Source organism: Gracilinanus agilis, chromosome 4, assembly GCF_016433145.1.
Source record: "Gracilinanus agilis isolate LMUSP501 chromosome 4, AgileGrace, whole genome shotgun sequence".
In the NCBI taxonomy this organism is placed as follows: Eukaryota; Metazoa; Chordata; class Mammalia; order Didelphimorphia; family Didelphidae; genus Gracilinanus; species Gracilinanus agilis.
In genome coordinates this window covers 171,547,585-171,567,064 of record NC_058133.1, presented here as the reverse complement: position 1 = coordinate 171,567,064, position 19,480 = coordinate 171,547,585, and the positions used below count along the sequence as shown (strand labels likewise).

General features: G+C 39.1%; 1 protein-coding gene across 2 annotated transcripts in view; it reads right to left on the bottom strand.

The window, feature by feature from the left end:
- ACACA (acetyl-CoA carboxylase alpha) overlaps positions 1-19,480 on the bottom strand; it is a 246,389-nt gene that overhangs the window by 156,299 nt on the left and 70,610 nt on the right. For both annotated transcript variants that reach the window (XM_044673681.1, XM_044673680.1), the window contains 10 exons: positions 18,608-18,753; positions 18,315-18,465; positions 17,047-17,181; positions 16,569-16,715; positions 15,766-15,954; positions 15,012-15,112; positions 14,251-14,339; positions 11,477-11,601; positions 1,468-1,581; positions 143-256 (listed from right to left, as the gene is read on the bottom strand). In XM_044673681.1, coding sequence (XP_044529616.1) covers positions 143-256; positions 1,468-1,581; positions 11,477-11,601; positions 14,251-14,339; positions 15,012-15,112; positions 15,766-15,954; positions 16,569-16,715; positions 17,047-17,181; positions 18,315-18,465; positions 18,608-18,753 — 1,311 coding nt within the window. The remainder of the gene's footprint in view (positions 1-142; positions 257-1,467; positions 1,582-11,476; positions 11,602-14,250; positions 14,340-15,011; positions 15,113-15,765; positions 15,955-16,568; positions 16,716-17,046; positions 17,182-18,314; positions 18,466-18,607; positions 18,754-19,480) is intronic.

Here is a 19,480-nt window from a genome sequence, read left to right as displayed (position 1 = left end):
ACATAATAGAATTTCACTAAAAGGATCATTTGTTGCTATGTCCCTTTTTAGAGAACAGCACAGGGAATGCTAGAGAATATAAAGGATTATTCCAAGTTTAGAGATAAAGTGGGACAAGTCAACAGAATAGGTCTACATTTACCTGAAGGTTCTCAATGCAAAACTGATGTCCATACATGTCGATAGCTGATAGGAAAATAGACTCTACTTGGTTATGGCGAAGTTCATAGGATGGCAAATGGGAGGCAATAAGAACCTAGAGTGAGAACAAGATAAGGAAGCATGAGTTCCAAAGAATCATTGTTTTGGCAACTCTAATGCAAAGACAATAAATACAAACCTGCAAATGTACTGCATCAAAGATATAAAATCTGACAGAGAGGAAGTAAAGCAACTTCCAAATCCCACAGCATAAAACCAATGCCACCAAATGTTGAACCTCAGTTGCCTCTGCCCATGATTTTTGTTGTGGGCAATTCTCCATTGAGAGGGAAACCACTTCAATCAAGTTCCATCAGTGCATGTGATTTACCATTGGAAAGCAAAGCTACTAGTGCTGGGACTGCATGACTAGCTGTTAATTGGAAATCGAGGTTGGCAGCGAGCAGCTGTGGGGATGGCATAGTGATGGCAGCAAAGCCAGTCTTTTGCAGCTCTGTGGCAGAGGCACACAAGGAAAAGCTGTCCCAACAGCACCAGGGACTCAACACAGAGGAGATAGCCTCGAGAAGCAACAGCAAGGTATATGAGGGCACAGAGAAGAAAAGCAGTGTCACAAACAAACAAACAGCGACACAGTAGGACTTGAATACCCTCAGCAGGTCACTGAGAGGTTCAATAACTCTGAGCAGTTCAATGACATGGATACAATTCCAGGGAAAGCAGAAGGTCACTGAACAGCTTCAAATGCTGTTTCACTCTCAGTGCCCAGACACAGAAACACAAAGGGGGCTCCTACTCCCACCTCCCTACAGAAACCTTTTGGAATGGAAATGAAGCCGGCAGGAGAAGCTGACTAGACTTCTCTGGGGCTGCACTGATTGCAAGAGCCTGTGATTCACTTCATTATCTTTCTGTTTCCACACTTGAAAACTAAGTTCATATGAAAAGATCATCTGTTTCTAAGCTCCCTTTGGGAAGTCTGAAATGTGAGTCTATTTTTCTCTCTCGGTTTTCTTTTCTTCATCATGACCAGTTTGGCCATCACAGCAATGTTCAGTAGCAGGGGACAGGACACCAGGATTTATACTAGTATGAAAGCACTTGATTATAAGGGTTCAATGTTTATCTTTCCCCTTCTCTTTAAAGAGTGCACACCACATGGAAACACTTGTTCTAAGGTAATAAAACACACATACAGAATTGCAAGACCCTTGCAAGAGGACTGAATGTAAAAGCTTAGTGGTCTAGAACTTTCAACCTAAGAACACCACCCCTTCCTCCCTAAAAACCAGAAACTGTCCTTACCTGCCGGGCTCTAAGTGCCACTTTAGCATTGGTGGTTTTGCTGAGCTGAGTCAGCTCTGTAAGGATGTTCAGCAGCTCATCAGTGAGGGTGGGATCCCGGCCACACAACTGATCCTAATTTTTGTGAGAGAAAAAAAGATAACACATAAATAAGCTAGACTTTAGATCATCTCCCAACCCCTTTGTTCCATTTCAACAGAAACACAATTGAGTTAGTAAGGACACAAAACTCCCTCTTTTCTATACCTAACAACATGGTTAAAAGGGATCCCAAAGGAAAGCCGAGACAGATATGAGGGAGCCAGCAGCCTCAACTCATTCACCAGCATCCTTAATGCATTTCTTTAGAGCATAGCCTTAGACTTTTAACATGCAAAAGGAATCATCAGAGGCTAACAAGGAGGTACATGGGAATTCTGTGTAAGAAACAGCAGATGGTGCCTCAAAGTTTTAAGAGGTGGTCTAAATATGTGGTCTAAAAGGGCCTTCATGTTTCTTCCCCCATCTAGGGAGAAAGGCAGCATAAAGGCAAAAGAACAGCTCCTGGTAATGTGCATTCTTTGCCACCACATGTTCTGCCTCCCAGGAGAGGGAAAAGCCAGGAGCACAAGAGCTAATTATTCATTTGTAAATATGCACAGAAACAAAAATCTCCCCACTAATCTCCCTTTCTCCTTAGAAATTGTATTCAGCATTTATCTTCCCACAGATCCAAGAATCACCCCATTATCTCTGAATTGGTCAATCTGATCTAAATTCAAGGTAAAATAAGCTCTCAACACAAGTCCATAGATGGAATGGTCCTGTATCCAGGCCTCTATCTTACCTCTTCCAAATGGGACAAAGAAAAGCCTCATCAAACTTCTATTCAATTAGACAATGATATATTGTGAGGGAAAGAAGATTTCTTCTGGACTCTAGATGAAGATCAGTTTATTTCCCAAATTTATCTATTTCCTTCCTAATTTCATCCAAGCCAATATAATTGCAGTTCCTAAAGCATTTTTGGCCTTTTTTAATGTTATTAAGTCATATTGTAGTGCCAGTGAGTTGGAGTTTTTAACTCCATATTGCATCAAATTATATACACATGTGCATATTTCCCTTTTCTGGGTGTTTAAACAGTTACCCAAGATGTCAGTGCTCCTTTGTTTCTACATTACTACATGAGACAGGAAGAAGTGGCTTTCCCAGTGAGGCTTCTTGTTGCTATTCAATCTTCTCTCTACCTTGATCAGTCCTTTTCTTGAAGTATCTCTTTTATACTAAACCATCTTCATCTCAGGAGTACTCTTGACAGTCCGTTGCCATAGCAGAGCAAATAAATGCTTAAGAAATGTGGCTTTAGGAGAAGCACACATATTTACCATACAGGTTTTTGCCCTAGGTCTCCTAGTATCTTCCAAGTCACTAAGAATATATTTGTGGAATACCTCAACCCCATTATACAGACTGGGACAGAGGGACTGAGAGCAAGGACTCTTTCCCCAACCCCTGCCCAGGTTAGTTTGGAAAGACCCCAAATCACAAAATGTTATGGGAATTTATAGTTAAATGGTTATCAATGTCTGAAGCACCTATTTGCCAATTCTTTGAGCAGCTAGGTGGCATTCTTTTTATTCTCATCTTTGTATCCCCTTATCTAGCTTAGAAGAAAAAACTCTAAAAGGGAATACAACTGCATAGCTCTGCTCAACAGATAGCCTCAAATTCCTAGGTATCCCAAAATGGTAAGAGCAAAGAATTGAGAGAAAATGTAACTGCTTCTTTTCTACTAGAATCTGATGATCTGAGTAGAATTTCTGGGGAACATTTAAGAAAACTAATGATAAGTGTGTACATAGGCAAGAAGACAAGCATGGAGATAGCACAAAAGGAGTTAAGCACTAAAAACTGGGTTTGTGTCATCTAAATGTCCCTTTCACTTATTATTCACAACACAGACCACAGACACCTCCCTAGAATCCAGACAATACCAACCGTTAAGAACATCTGCCACCTAGAGACCCCTGACGTCTAGAAGGTTCAATGGTAACCCTCCTAAAAATCTACAACCAGATTCTTCTAGAGATGCATCTAAGGCCGTGATGGGCAAACTGCGCCCCGCTGGCCAGATGCAGCCCCCTGAAATGTTCTATCTGCCCCGCGGACATTACTCATAATCTGATGAATACAATGAGTAGGATACAATACAATAAAACTGCGAAAGAGTTGCCTTAGAAACAGACTGACAGATGAGCATTTCCTTTCCTTTGGCCCCTCTTTAAAAAATTTTCCCATCACTGATCTTAGGGAAGGAGGAAGGGAATAAACATTTATATAGAGTCTACTATGTGCCAGGCACTGTGCTAAGCACTTTACAAATATGATTTTATTTGATCCTCACAACAACACTGGGAGAGATAAATGCCATTATTACCCCCTATTTTTACAGTTGAGGAAACTGAGACAAACAGAGGTTAAATGACCTGGGTTCACATAGCTCATAAGTATCTGAGGCCAGATTTAAACTCATTTCTTCCTAACTCCAGGCCCATTACTCTATCTACAACATCACCAGCTGCCTCAAAGATGACCTTTAGCTAAGGTGTTGCAAAACTGCTTTCCTCTAAGAAAGGCCAGCTCTAAAATTTTTAATTAAAATCACAAATAAAGAAAAATGAACAACTTTTTAAGTCCAGATATGTGCTGAGACCTGTTTTCTTTTTCCTTGTTTCTTCTATCTGCTGAAGAAATGAGGACACGAGAGAAAGAAGGTGAACTATGGGAATTAGAAATAAAGAATGAAAATCACTACTCTGTCCCCCTATCATTAGCTGAAGATTTTTCTCATCCTCATGATAAAATCCAAAGATAAACTGTTTCTGAAGTGAAGGGAAAACCATGGCCCTCAAAACCCAAATACAATTTGCTCATTAGTCCTCAAAAGAATGCCAGATTATCTAACCACTTCCTTCTCACAAGCAGCAGAATTTGATAAACAGAGTAAGAGCCTCCCTTAGAAAAGTAAGCAGGCATAGAAGATAGTATGTAAGAATCAGACTAAAGGGCTGAACATTACTGTGCCAGCCCACCACACCTTCCAGTTAGCCTGTTCTGAAATGGACAGTCTTGACTTAAGCCTTGGGTACTTGGTCCTGCGCACCTATACAGTACAACATCACTCTCATTTCTTGGTACGACATTTTAGCATCAAGATGAAATGGTATCACTGGACAGTGACCAAGTGAGTAGATGTATTTCCTCTGGACAAAGAGATATATGATAAGGGACGTACATGCTTGTTTTGGGACAACAGGCCACTTGCATATATCCACAGACCAAAGTGAAAATTGTTATTCAGCAAGGACATAACATGGTTATTTCTTGCTTTCATCCTTGATCTGGATGATGATTATCTACAGGGCACTGCTCAGGTCTGCAGAAATCTAACAAGAATGCTAAGTGGGGTCACCAAATCAGAGTGAAGTCTGACCAACAGTGCTACTGCTTCCACAAGAGCCCAATGCAGCAATTATTTTTTGATCTGCACATCCTTGGCAGTAGATACAAGAATGAAAATCACTTTAGGAGTCAGAAAAACACAAGTTAGTGAGGAATTCCTTCAAGACAAGATATTGCTCACTCAACAGAAACACCATTCCCAATATCACTGATATAATGGTAACCTGACATTCCCATGATGTCACCAAGCAAATCTAAAAGAACTTTTAACACCAGAAATTTATCCAATCTGCAATAAAACAACTGAGGCAGAGCTCTGAGGCAATAACTATTTATTAAAGGAACTGGTCTTCTTCTACAAATAAGATCCAGGACCTTCCTCATAGTCTGAAATAATCCTTCTTCCAACATTTTTCAACATTTATAACCTTTAAGTTCAAACAGTAATCTAATAGTGTAATCCATTCTGAACTGGCACAACTCAAAATATACATTTCCATCAATGGATTAAAATTAGACAGAAGTAGGAGTGACCAAAGGACCTCAGGGGCTGGAACATGTAGACTCTTGCCAAAAAGTTGAGACGATCATGCTCTTCCTAGGGTTAGCCAATTAGGTGAAGGGGCTAGGGATAGAGGACTCCCCAAATAGCCAAAGACTCTCCACCTAACCTTATGATATCATAGTTCTACAAGGAATAACGTTGTGACATCCTGTATCATGAGGAACATGGGTGGTCAAAACTAGGGTAGAGGCTCCTTTAACTATGGTTGAGCAAAGGACATATTCTTAAGAAATTTCATAATCCAATACAAAGAAAGATTATTTACCTAACTTACTTATTATTGTATTATGAAATGAGAGTTAGTTGATTGTCTGGTTTTAACTTGCTAAATGTATATATCAAAATCTGTTAGTACAAAAAAATTAGTCACTAATTATATAGAATAAGATTAACTGTATAATACTGATTGGAACTTAACACAGAGATAAAATCAGTTATTTAGGCTAGGCAAGGGTCTTCTCGAATAGGGTGGGAGTTGAATTATTTCCCAAAGTCTAGAGAAAACTGGTGAGGCAGTGGGTAGAGCTTTGGACCTGGAGTCAGGAAGACCTTCTTTAAAATGCTTATTAGCAAATGCAAATCAAAACAACTCTGAGGTATCACCTCACACCTAGCAGATTGGCTAAAATGAAAGAAGGGGAGAGTAATGAATGCTGGAGGGGATGTGGCAAAGTTGGGACATTGATGCATTGCTGGTGGAGTTGTGAACTGATCCAACCATCCTGGATGGCAATTTGGAACTATGCCCAAAGGGCTATAAAAGAATGCCTGCCCTTTGATCCAGCCATACCATTGTTGGGTTTGTACCAGAAAGAGATCATAAACAAACAGACTTGTACAAAAATATTTATAGCTGCGCTTTTTGTGGTGGCAAAAAACTGGAAAAGGAGGGTATGTTCTTCAATTGGGGAATGGCTGAACAATCTGTGGAATATGCTGGTGATGGAATACTATTGTGCTAAAAGGAATAATAAACTGGAGGAATTCCAGGTGAACTGGAATGACCTCCAGGAACTGATGCAGAGTGAAAGGAGCAGAGCCAGAAGAACATTGTACACAGAGACTGATATACTATGGTAAAATCGAATGCAATGGACTTCTCAGCAGCAATGCAATGACCCAGGACAATTCTGTGAGATCTATGGTAAAGAACGCTACCGACATTCAGGGGAAGAACTGCAGGAGAGGAAACATATAAGAAAAACACTGCTTGAATTCATGGGATGAGGTGGACATGATTGGGGATGTAGACTTGAAACTACCACACCAATGCAACTATCAACAATTTGGAAATAAGTTTTGATCAATGACACATGTTAAAATCAAGTGGAAATGTGCATTGGCCATGGGTGGGGGGAGAGCGGGGGGTGAAGAGAGTAGGAGCATGAGTCATGTAACCATGTTAAAAATGAATATTAATAGACATTTAAAAAATTAAAAAAAAATGTTTACTAGCTATGTGGCCATGAGCAAATCATTTAACCCCTGCTTCAGTTTCCTCAACTGTAAAATGAGGAAAATAAGAGCACCTTCCCCTCCCTAAGTTGTTGTGAGGACCAAAATGAGATGACATTTATAAATTGTTTAGCACAGTGCCTGATGCACAAAAAATGCTATATAAATGCTAGTTACCATCATCATAATTAACATTATTGTTATTATTAGTTTTTTAATTCCTTAATTTTTTGAAGAAATTATTTGCAGAGCCAGGTTAAGAACTGCTGACTAATCAGCATATGTCTAAAGCAAAACCTTTGGGAGGAAGGAAAACTGTTGGTCAGCATTCCAAATCCTTCTAGTTCAAACAAAGTCAGAAGCTTAAAGCTACATGGAATAACCCAGAAATTGCATGTTTCACAGCCCTTCCACTGCATGTGGCATACTAAGATTTGAAGAGGAAAAATCAGTTAGCATAAAGAGAGCTACAAGATATAATAAAGCAGCCACGTTTTCTGTTGGCCAAAATCAGAGAATGCCTCCATTTTTGTTACCTACTTTATAAACACAAACTTTTCTGAGTTGCAATAGCAAAAATGGTCCTGCTTTTTTACCCCTACCAAGCTGCGTAGGCTGAACAGCACTTGAAGAACCAGATCACTTGGCTATGCTGCCTTGATATCTGCTGTGGACATTAGCCAAAAGTTTGAAGCTTTAGGCTTTCCCCCACAATCTCAAGTATAAAGAACAAAAAAACACTTTTTGGATAAATTTAATGAGGGCCTTGCAGACTTGTGGTCTTCAGGGGCAGCAAAATGTTTCCAGCTAATGGTGCTCAAAGGAAACTTGACGGGGACAGACATTAGGCATCTTGCTCAGTACCTTGCCTTCTGGCTAGGGAGAAAGATTAGGAGATGTACATCAGCTGAACTTGCTTAGGAGTCACTGAATACCACCAGACAGGGTTTTGCCAGTGCCAGGAGGCATGTGCACAATGGGGCAGCTCTACAGTCCCGCTACAATGATCCCCGGAAACCCTCAGAGAGTGAGCTACATGCAGCTGATTTCCTTGATCCCTCCCTTTAGGCCCTAAAGCCCCAGAAGTCATCTAGCACAGCAAAGCACACCATCAACATCACTGCTCCTGGAGAGCAGAGCCTGGGTACATAGTATACTCATCAATCAGAATGCAAAGGCAACAGAAGCAGCAAAGAAAAGGAAGCCAACAGAGAACAGAAGCCTGAGGGAATCCAGAGGCAAGATCAAAATGCCATCATATTCAGGTGATATCTGTGACAGGACAGAAAAGACAATAAAAACAGAGGAATGTTTACAACAGAGATACCATTACCCAACTAGAGTCATCAGTGCCTGCACACCCAGAGGAGTCTGTGCTTCCTAAAAGAGTAAAAGAGTATTAGCAGAGGAGCCCTAGCAACCAGTGTGTCAGGTTAGAAAGGAATATTTTCTAAGTGTTTGTCCACATAGTGCCTTGAGCTTAGTCATATCACTCCACCTCAGTTTCCAAATCTTCAAGACAGGAGAACAAATGTTCCAAAAGCACTTTAATGATAAAGTATGCTACAGATCCATCTTATATTACTAATCTTCAGTTTTGTTTAAATGAATATAATAGGGGGGAAAAACAATGAAAACAGCAAATGAATAATAAGAATAAGATGGCTTGGCCTTAGCCTCTCTCATTTTCATTTTCATAAAGGGTTTGGCTTATTGGAAAGAAAGTTTCAGTCTCATACATGGAAGGGAGAAGCAATCAGGACAACAAGGGGAGAAATTCCAAGAACAGAAGCAAGTCAGAGCTCCACTGTCCTGATGGGCAAAAGCAGAAAGCTGAGCCTCAAACCAGCTCTCTGACAGGGCCCAATGTCTCTGCAGCACCTCCCGTGTAATTACACACTTGAGTGACTGGACTCTGAAGAAAATTGAAGGCCTGAGCTCCAAACAGCTGCCATTTTCTCTCTCCATCACACCAGCATGATTACTTGAGAAATGAACAGTCCTGGCTCAAAGCTACTCCAGAATTCTCAGAGGAAATATGGCTCCGTGTTCCAATAATGAGATTCTTAAGGCAAGCGTTACTTACAATCACTCCGCAAAAGGAGTGAGCCAGGCCCCTATATCTTACAAATTAGAATTTAAGAAACCTAGCGACAGTCCTGGGCGATCATTACTCTTCTGCTGCTCCAAGGGTTCTGAGCTTGGGTCTATTTTTAGTGCAGAAAGCTGTTATGTCCTTAAAAAAAATAATCATAGTAAAATAGAAGATGCCAACAATTAGCTTCTTTTACAGCCAAATTCCATTCTGCTTAAATCCAAATAAACTGATTTCCAACTTCCTCTTCCTCCTAATCCTGACCAGTTTCCTTCTGAAGTCTTTTGACTTCATCTAAAAGTCACTCTCAGTTCCCTGAATGTTTAAACAGTTAAACTTGCAGGAATTTCTTCTATCTTATGAATAAGATAAATTAAAAGTTTCTATTAACTATATAATCTAGATTTTGAAATTAATTGTTTAAAGAAGTTAAAATATTAAAAATTGACAATAAATTTTTCCTTACACACACATCTTCCAAATAACTATCTTCTAGTCACTCCAGGAAGCCAAAGGAAATGGAACATCTATAATTAGGTATTACAGAAAATTAGACATCTTAAAATTTTGGTTCTTCCCACTAAAACCAGGTAGGTAATGAAATGCCTATTAACTTAAAAAAAAAAGCAGCTCTGCTCTGAGTATGAAGAAATGAAGATATAACTAGAGTTTGCCTTCACTTTAAAAAAGGAAAGCAAAAATGGTGGTGAAAATTTTTTTCATCAGGAGAATCTTGCTGCAGAGCAGGAACATAAGTACCAGCACACTCTGCTCTGAGTATGAGGAAATGAAGATATAACTAGAGTTTGCCTTCACTTTAAAAAAGGAAAGCAAAAATGGTGGTGAAAATTTTTTTCGTCAGGAGAATCTTGCTGCAGAGCAGGAGCATAAGTACCAGCACACCAAATTCCAAGGAAGACCATAGAAGAACAAATTACTATTATTCCATATTATAGAGAAACATACCAGATACTAAACAACTAGTCAGGGAGATGATGGGAAATTTTAGAAGGGATGGATTATTTTCTAAGTCCAATGCAAGATCTAAAAGTGAAAAGCAAAGAGAAGGTCTTGAAGACAATCTCCAAAATTCACAAGACATGCAACAAGTATGGCAGGACATTTGATTAGCACTAAACTTCCCAGGGGTTTCCTCCCCCGTCTTGATTCTACTACTACAGAAGTAATAGTGACACAAGCACAGTCTTCTACATCTCAATGAAAATGATAATGAGCCCACAGTTATTAGGCCCCAAGTAAAAGTGCATACTTTGTGGGACTAAATCATTGAGTTTCCCCAACACAAGATTAAGATTTCCATGAAAACACAAGGAGAGCATAATAAAAGCAGATGCTACTAAAATTTTGTTGGAGAGCACTAATTGGTTTCTTCAAGGCTATGGACATGTGGTTCATTTAAAATTTTCTGATTAAACCGAATCTCTCAAGAAAACATTTCACCAGTGCCTAAAAACAAGGATAGGAAAGTTTATGGCATGTCTGTATTATAAAATAAAAGAAGATTTTTACCAACATTATAACTATTTCCTAAACATGTCCATTCGCCATGTTTCCTTCTTCCCTCCTCATTTCAAAGTTCCAGTACTCCAAAACCCAACAAGCTAAGAAGAATGTAAAACCAATTCTACCAGCAAAAACATCACTTTTTTGGTCATGACTGTCGTTGAGTTAGAAACTTGGTACAGTTTATCTCCACATAAATAAGCAAAAATACCTCAAAGCTCAGATAGTTACTGTGTATTTGTAAGGGAGATAGCATAATGAAGTGGGAGCAACTTCAAGTGAGAAGTCAAAAAAACTGTGTTCTCATCCTAGCTCTGCCATGATTCACCTCCATGATAATAATAAAAATGATAATAAAACAATAACTCATAGTCACAGCATTTTGCAAAGTGCTTCACATATTATCTCTCTGGATTATCACAAATGTTATTATTTATGTCATTATTATATTATAATATGTTAGTATTATTATGTTATCCCATTTCAGAGAGGAACAAACTGAGGTTTCAGAAGTTAAATGATTTGCCCAGGGTCACACAGTTTACGTGTGTCTTGAGACTAGATTTAAACCAACATCTTTCTGACTTCAGTACAAGTGCTCCATTCACTTGGCCCTGAGGCCTCTAATCTTTAGTTACTTCCTATACAAAAACAGGGCTTAAGACTAGATGATTTCTAAGGTTCCTTCCAATTCCAATGTTCCTACTCTAACAACAATCCTTTTCTAGACAGAACTACATTTAGATCAAAGACAGAAGATATGTTGACTTTGAAGGGAAAGGGCAAGGAGGAAGACCTGCATAGTCATCAAAGCCCTATCCATCCAGTCAAAAGAAGGCAACTTTTCTCAAAACCCAGCCACCAGAAGAAAGAAATGCCCTTTATCTCATCAACCACCCAATGAGATACTAAGGAATTGAACTTACAATAAGCATAGTGACCAGAAGGTTCTTCTTGGTGACCTGAGCATGGGAGAATATATAGTTCAGCACAGTATTCATATCACTTTTATTCTCTTCCCGAAGAGCAAAGACACACTTATCGTAGTGACCTGCAAGAAACAACCAAGAATCCATCTCATCTTAGGTATACATGGATTCATACTGGTATGGTTTTTACATTCCACAGTTCATCAGGGGAGGGAAAAGAGATGACTTATTGTGAAATCTAAGCTCCTAGACTGTGATGCTATGAAAGCCAGTATGAATATCAGAGCTTTCCCTAAATCCTCTTTTCCCTTTCCACACCAAATTAATATAGCATATATCAATTTATTAAAATTTTAAAGTTCATATGGCATTTGAGGCTAATGAGTAAAAAGTATATAATAAGATTTTTGAACATTTACAAAAAATACACTTTTTAAAATTCCCACTAAACAGCAATGCAATGATCTAAGACATTTCTGAGGGACTTATGAGAAAGAATGCTATCCACATCCAGAGAAAGAACTGTGGGAGTCAAAACACAGAAGAACAACAACTGCTTGATCACATGGGTCGATGGGGATATGACAATCACCCTAATGCAAATATCAATAATATGGAAATAGGTCTTGATTAATGACACAGGTAAAACTCAGTGGAATTGCATGTTGGCTGTGGGAGGAGGGGAAGGAAAGAAAATGAATCATGTAATCCTTGAAAAATTCTCTTAATTAATCAATTAAATAAAATCTTAAAAAATTACCACTAAAACATTTTAATTCAAGGAAAACCATTCATTGTAAAAGGGTTCCAATCTAAATGAATACCTTTTTTCCAAAACTATGTTCTGGAGTGTTAACTCCAAAAAATTAGGTGTTTAGCTGTTCCCCCTAATTCAATGTCCATTTGGAAGCTGCCTCTGCTTGCCAGAATCCTCATTTTTCCCTCTTTGCAGAAACTAACAGAACATTGAACTGGAATTTCAAACCCAAGCTAAGAGTCCAAGAAATTCTATGGAGAGATTAAGACTCATGTATATTTTCACTGAAATATCCCATGGTTGTTACAATACAGGAAAAGAGTACTTTCCAACAGGAGGCTAACTTCCAGGTTTGTTTTCATAATAGTTATGACAGCATGCTAGCCACATTAGATTCTTAAGCTCTTAAACATGGTTGATGCTTTAGTTTAGCCTATTTTTGCTTAACTGTACACCTGCATTACAAGATAGGGTTTCGGGGAGAGAGGATGTGGTGAAAGAAGGGGAAAGACAAGGTAACTGGAAAATGACAGTTATTTTTTTTTTTAACCCTTACCTTCCATCTTAGAATCAATACTGGGTATTGGTTTTAAGGAAGAAGAGCAATAAGGGCTAGGCAATGGGGGTTAAGTGACTTGCCCAGTGTCATACAGAGGAAATGTCTACCGCCAGATTTGAACCCAGGACATCCCATCTCTGGTCCTGACTCTCAATCCACTGAGCCACCCAGCTGCCCCCAACAGTGATTTTTTAAAAAAAGTAACAATGAAACTTTTTCTTAAACTTAGTTTTTTTAAAGACTGGGGATACTTCAAAACTTCCAAAATAAGTTTAGATATGAGAAAAGATATATTAATATTTGAAAATACTTAAGGATACAGAATGTCCCATGGAAAATCAATAACAAAATCAAAGGGAATGTGAGCTTCTTCAAGTAAGATTTTAGTTTTTGTATCCTTGGTACCTGGCATAGCACCTTGCACAGGATTTGTTCAGTTTCAGAGTGAATTTGAGTTCAGTAGAAAAAAGGTTAGCATATTTATGGATGTATAGATATGCCAATTTCCACCTAGCCCCACTTAAAAATAAATGGCACTTAGAATAAATGAGTTCTATTTGAAATAGCTCATCTTAGAGAAATTCACATTTCATCCTGCTCTGTCGCTATATCCCATGGTGAGAGAAGATAATATATCTGGGATATCAGGAACCATAAGGGTCAGGAGGAGTAAGGAAGCTACCATTCATTCTAGGTTCAAATAAAAATACCATAGGTGCTCTGGGGATCCTTGGCTCCATGGCTCTAAGTAGAAAGGAAGCAACAACACTTTAAAAGGTCCAAAGTGTGAGCCAGGCTTAGGAATGGATTAGTTTTTGTGGAGGGGGTTTACCGTAACACAAATTTCAAAGTCCTATGGTATTTCACTGCCATCTTGTGGCTAAAAACATTACGACATAAAGATGCTCAATCTTGCCTCTAATATTTCACATTTAAAGACTTTCTATATCATTTAGTGAAGTTCTTCAGAGTGCTAGGGATAAATTCCACCTAAACAACGCAATGAAGAATGTTGGGAAAAAACCTCTCAAGACTTCCCAAATGATTGTAGTTTGGCCCACAGAATAGCTACTGAGATGTCAGCTCATAAAGAAGAGATTTAAAAAGACTTAAAAATCTTAACCAAAAATATAGTTAAGATAAGGGAGATAACAAAATCTATCTCCAGTCTCTATTAGGAAAATTATCTAAAAAGAATGAAGACAAACAGCATCCACAACCTAGAAAAGAGAGCTTTTTTTGTTATCTCTGAGGATGATATGAATTTTCTTTTTCTTTTAAAGAAGGGAAAGCAAATTTTTGTTGGCACTTTACTGACAGGAGGTGTCAGTAATATGTCAAATAGGAGGCAGATTTCTTTGACTAATATATTATCCTCAAGGGTTTGAGACAATCTTCCAGGTTAGGCAAATTTAACTTTGGTCTATTCCTCACAAAATAAGGCCTACCACCTACCATTCTGGAACTGAGTCTCCACCCGCAGGTACTGTCGGAGGAGATCCATCACAACAGCCTTCATGTGCCCTCGGATGCCACTTCGGTATCTGTTAAGATACAAAAGGTCATGACTCAAGAGCCTGACTGTCAGAGATATAATTCAAAAATTAGAAAACCAAGTTTCCTTCCTTAATGCCAATGAGCCTCCCACCACTGAGAAGAGCTCATATACAAAGTGGGAAGAATAATTCAAGGCTAAAACCCAAAAAGTATTTGATTAGGAGCCAAGAAGAATTTCATTTAGAAACTAAAATCCAGTAACAGTAATAATAAGTAGCCTGCTGTCACTGTCAGTCAGTGAGTCATTCACCAGGATCCTAGAAATGGCAAAACAGCACTTTTGTGCGTGGATAGTTTTAACAACTATTATCAATAAAACTCTAGAAATAAGTTTTGTGGAAGATGAGAATTGCAGATTTAGTCCTGTAGTCCTTCAGCTCCGGAACCTCTGAACAGCAATTATTATGCTGGGTCTACTGTTATGAGATGAAAATAACAAAATCAAAAACAAAATGAGGGGAAAATAAGCCACCAGAATTTTTCTGTGCCTAACTAGTAGAAACTGAAATATGCTGAGCAGAAAAGTGAGAAGTTGGTATCCGAAGAAAATAGAAATGAAGGGAGTCATCAAAAACATTGTGAGCACTTTCTAATTCACCCAGGGACACGGATCCAAAAAGGTAAAAAAGGAGAAACGTGGGTTGTCAACATGCACTTGCCTTTGCACCAGCTGCACAATGCTCTGAGTGTTCATGAAGAAGACTTCACGTTCAGACTTCCGGTTCAATGTAGCTGCATGACTGTCTAAGATATTGGCGATCTAAAGTATAGGAAAAAGGGAACTGAAGCCCATGCCAACAGGAAGAAATCCAAAGCATTGTATTCACCAACAGGAAGAAATCCAAAGCATTGTATTCTTGACTTCATCCCCAACAAGGAAGCACCTCTTTAATCTGCTAACATCAACCAGGAGTACTTAGTCACCCAATGTGATTCTGAGGTCCATGCTGTGAGTTAGCAACTTTCTTCCCCTTTCAACCTTCCCCTCAAAGTTGTATGTCTACTTTACCAAAAACCATCACACCAGGGCATATGACAGGCAAGCATGGCATGCTAGTAAAGGTGCAAAATGGGTAGCAAATAGCTTTACCCTTTCCTGCCTAGATTAAGATCATTTTGCTAATGGAGGAAAGAAATCATTCACAAAGCCACAAGTTCCCCACACTAAGTTCAGTAGAGAATCTCATTTTCATTTTTTGCTTTTACCCAATAAAGGTATCATAAGAGAACAAAGTTTATGATCACTGAAACAGGATGATCCACTAACAAAGACATCAATTCTTAATCCAAGCATCCTATTGTGATCTCAGTTCCAAACACCTCCTCCTATATAGCACTCTGGTCACACTGCAGGCCTTCATTTCCCTAATTGGTTATAACTAAAAGAACAAGGGGGCCAGACTCCACAAATACCTGCTGGCTGGGAAACTGGCAAAGGACAGATGTGATATTGCTGGCATACTGGGCCATTTCCTTCTTGATGGACTTCTCCACATTAGGTGGTATCCGGCCAGAAACACTGGTCATAATGTCCTGCAATTCTAGGAGAGGCAGGGAGGGGTCTCTGAGGGTTTTCATCAATCTCTCCACCCAATCTTTTACCTGAGGATAAGAAACCAAAATAGCACACAAACAAAATGGAGTTAGCAGAGCTTGAAAATAAAACTGAGGTGTTCAAACTAATGATCAAATAAATAGTTTTTATTCTTCGAGGCTCAAATGTTAGTGTCTGACTGAATTAACACCATCCATGTTGTTTCTCTAGTAGAGGAAAAACATTTACCCTAATTTCAAAATTAAAAATTCTAGTGATAAGATTCATTGGGATACCGATTTTCAGGTACCCACTTCCAAAATTAACTTGGTGTACAAAATGAGCTGATAACTCCATGGCATAGATCTTAAAGATGTGGAATGACGCTCAAGTCTACAACTAGAAAAGAGATTGAATTAAGGAAGAGTTTTAATAAAAATTTAAATCTAGACATAAGACCTTGGCTGCAAAGCCCCTATTGTAGAGACCTGAAAGAAATTACTATCACAAAACTGGATAGGGGTTAAAGGGACATTGGAGAGCATATAGATTTTTTTGTTGTGGTTGAGTTTTTTTTGTGAACCTGTCATCAAGGCTGAACCAAACAATTTAGTTGGTAGGTAGTTTCAAGAAAGGAAAGGATCCATCCACAAATTCCTTTCCCAAGGGAAGTGCTTCATACCTTGCTGTTAAAGAAAGGGTCTGGAAGGCAGTATCCATTCATTACATTGACCAGGTTATCCAGGACATAATGGAAGACCCGATGAAGCTTTTCGCCTCTGAGTGCTGTACTCTGGATCCTTGGCAAACTTCCAGTATGTAGCTCAGCCTGTTAAACCCACAGGAAGATTGAGTTACTTGCTATCTTACTTCTAGAGGGAAATGGAGATGTTGCCATAACTATGGTGTGTCATGGACTTGTTTATTACTCCTATCTATCCCCAAACAGAAGGCATCAAAGAAGTATGACATCAGAATAAACAGAAAATAAACCACTTCATAAATGCGAGGCTTACTAGGTATATCTTGCTACATGAACAAGTATAGAACATAAACTCAAATACAAAATTGTAAGGAGAAACTTGTCAAAATGAAATGTTTTAAGTCTCATGTCTTGCATCTATGGAAAACATAAGCAACCAGGATATCTTTTCACCTACCTGTTGAACTTTGCTGGGGTTATCCAGCTGCAGTTTGGCAATCACACAGCCAGGGTCAAGGGCTGCTCCAGGCCGCTTGACATAGTGGATACAACCAGACTCAACTGATACTAAAGTCATCACCATCTTCATCACCTACAGTGGAAAAACTGGTCAGTTATCAGAAGAGTAGCTGAAATCCAGAAAAAGGCTCAAGATGTCACTTTATTCTTTCCTCTGCACTTCCACCAAAAAAAAAAAAAAAGAAAGAAAGAAAGAAAGAAGATTTTTACCCCAAACTGAAGGTCTTCCCCCCCCCCACTTTAGGGGTAACTAGACTAGTGAAGAGTATGGATCCCTTCTCAGATTTTTTTTTTAAATGAAGGAAATGCTCAATTTCATTTAAAAAGTTAGTGAAAATGAATATGTAATTCCTCCCCCCCCCCCATCCAAGTTTCTAGACACCTTAAAATCTCTCCATGGAAAGATAAATGGATCCCATGTTAATCACCTGCCCTCCCCACCCTACTCTAAAGGATGCCCTAACAAAATCACCTTTTGTAACTTGTCCTAGGACCTAATAACTGTCAGTTTTCCAGAAGTCTAATATGACCTTTCTGCTGTAACCTGAGTCTACTTTTTTCCCCCCATTTTATCATTAATGAGGCTGGAGAACAACTAGTTTCTCTTTATTCATTGGTTCAAGCTTTGCACTCCCAGACCTAAAGTCAATTTATAATGACCTACCTTTCCAAGCTAATTTCAGGTGACTCCCATACTCTGCATTCTTGCCAAACTGGTCAGAATGTCCCCCTTAACTGAACATTCCATCCTCCCCACTCTCTGGTTTATTTACTCGAGTCAAGAGGCATTCTAGGAGTGCACGCTTGCCTCAAGTGTGCCCTTCCTAAGTCTGCCCACTTTCAGGATCAAGACCTCTCTCATTAAGCCTTCTAAGAGCCCAATCAATTATTATTGCTCTCCCTCCCCAAATTATTTACAGTTAAACTTATCTGTAAGCACATGTGTTAGGAGCCTCCCTTTTTTCTGCCCTGCAGTTTGGAAGCTCTTTGAGGACAGGTGCTATTTCATATTTGCTTTTGTGTCCCCAGTGCCAGGCACATAAGTTACTTAAGCAATTCTAAATTAATTTAATTCCACTGGCCAAGAGAATACATGCATTCTATTTGGCCCTCTTGAGCTGGTCAGAGAATACTTTTTCCTGTCCCTTCTTGCCCTAACCCATTTATGCTTGTGGTTATTTGTTCTTTCTTCCAATCACTCCTAACCTCAATCTCAGCATAGCACTGGCCAGCAAACACATGGCCTCCATCCTCCACAATGTACTGGATTAACTTTCCAGCAGAAGGTGAACGGAGTACAGATGGGTCATTCTCCTTCTCAAATACACAGGTCTTGTTGCCAATTGTGATACGGTATCTAAGGAACAAAAGTGGGATAAATGAAGCCTTGAATCATTTCAAGATTAAAATAAAAATTTATTTAATGTTCCCCAAATTCCCTGATTTTCCAGGAGACGAAAGAGAAGTAGATCCAATCTTGGGCCCCAACCAGTACTCACCGATCCACTTCTTCCTTCATGTATGTTGTATAGCTGCTACCATCATAGGACAAAAGTAATCCTCCATCACTCAGACGATGCACATCCACCTCCACACAAGAGCCGTTCATAATCACCACGTAGGAGTTAGGAGACTGCCGAGTCACCTGGGGACCATCAGAAGCAGTTGGAGTTGGACATAATTATCATTCCTAAGCAGAGCCTTGAAGATTCCCCCAGAATAAAAGGGCAGGAGGAAATGTCTGACACCAACTTAATAAGTCCATGTGACATGAATCCCATTGCTAGCCTCCCATGGAGGCCTCTCTCCTTTCACTATCTCTTTTGACCCTCTCCCTCTTATTCATTTTCTTCTTTTTCCTTTGCTTATTTCTTATCCATTAAAAGTAGCCACAAAATACTATTTGGTCCTACTGGTGAAAGCAGTTGTTTCTCCTCAGCTTTAATTCTCTCCTCAAACCTCTTGGTCAAATTCTATGAGATTAAATGGTACTACATGGACACTGCAGCAACAAAGTGGTTTTCATAAATAAATATGAATAAAACAAACTTAGGATAAAGGGTCACTTTACCATCCTTAACATAGGACCCTATACAACCCATACAACTAAGCCTGCACTCTATTTGAAATCATAAGCTCTCTTTAAATTTTCTTGATAACACTTCCTGGTTCACTCCTCAGCACAGAGTGCTCACTTTTACCCCTCCTTACTTCTGCTTTGTAGAATACAATCCAGTCACTGTAGACTAAATGTTTTCTATGTCTCTTCCAAGGGGGAAAAAGAGAGAGAGAAGAGAGAGAGAGAGAGAGAGAGAGAGAGAGAGAGAGAGAGAGAGAGAGAGAGAGAGAGAGAGAGAGAGAGAAAGAGAGAG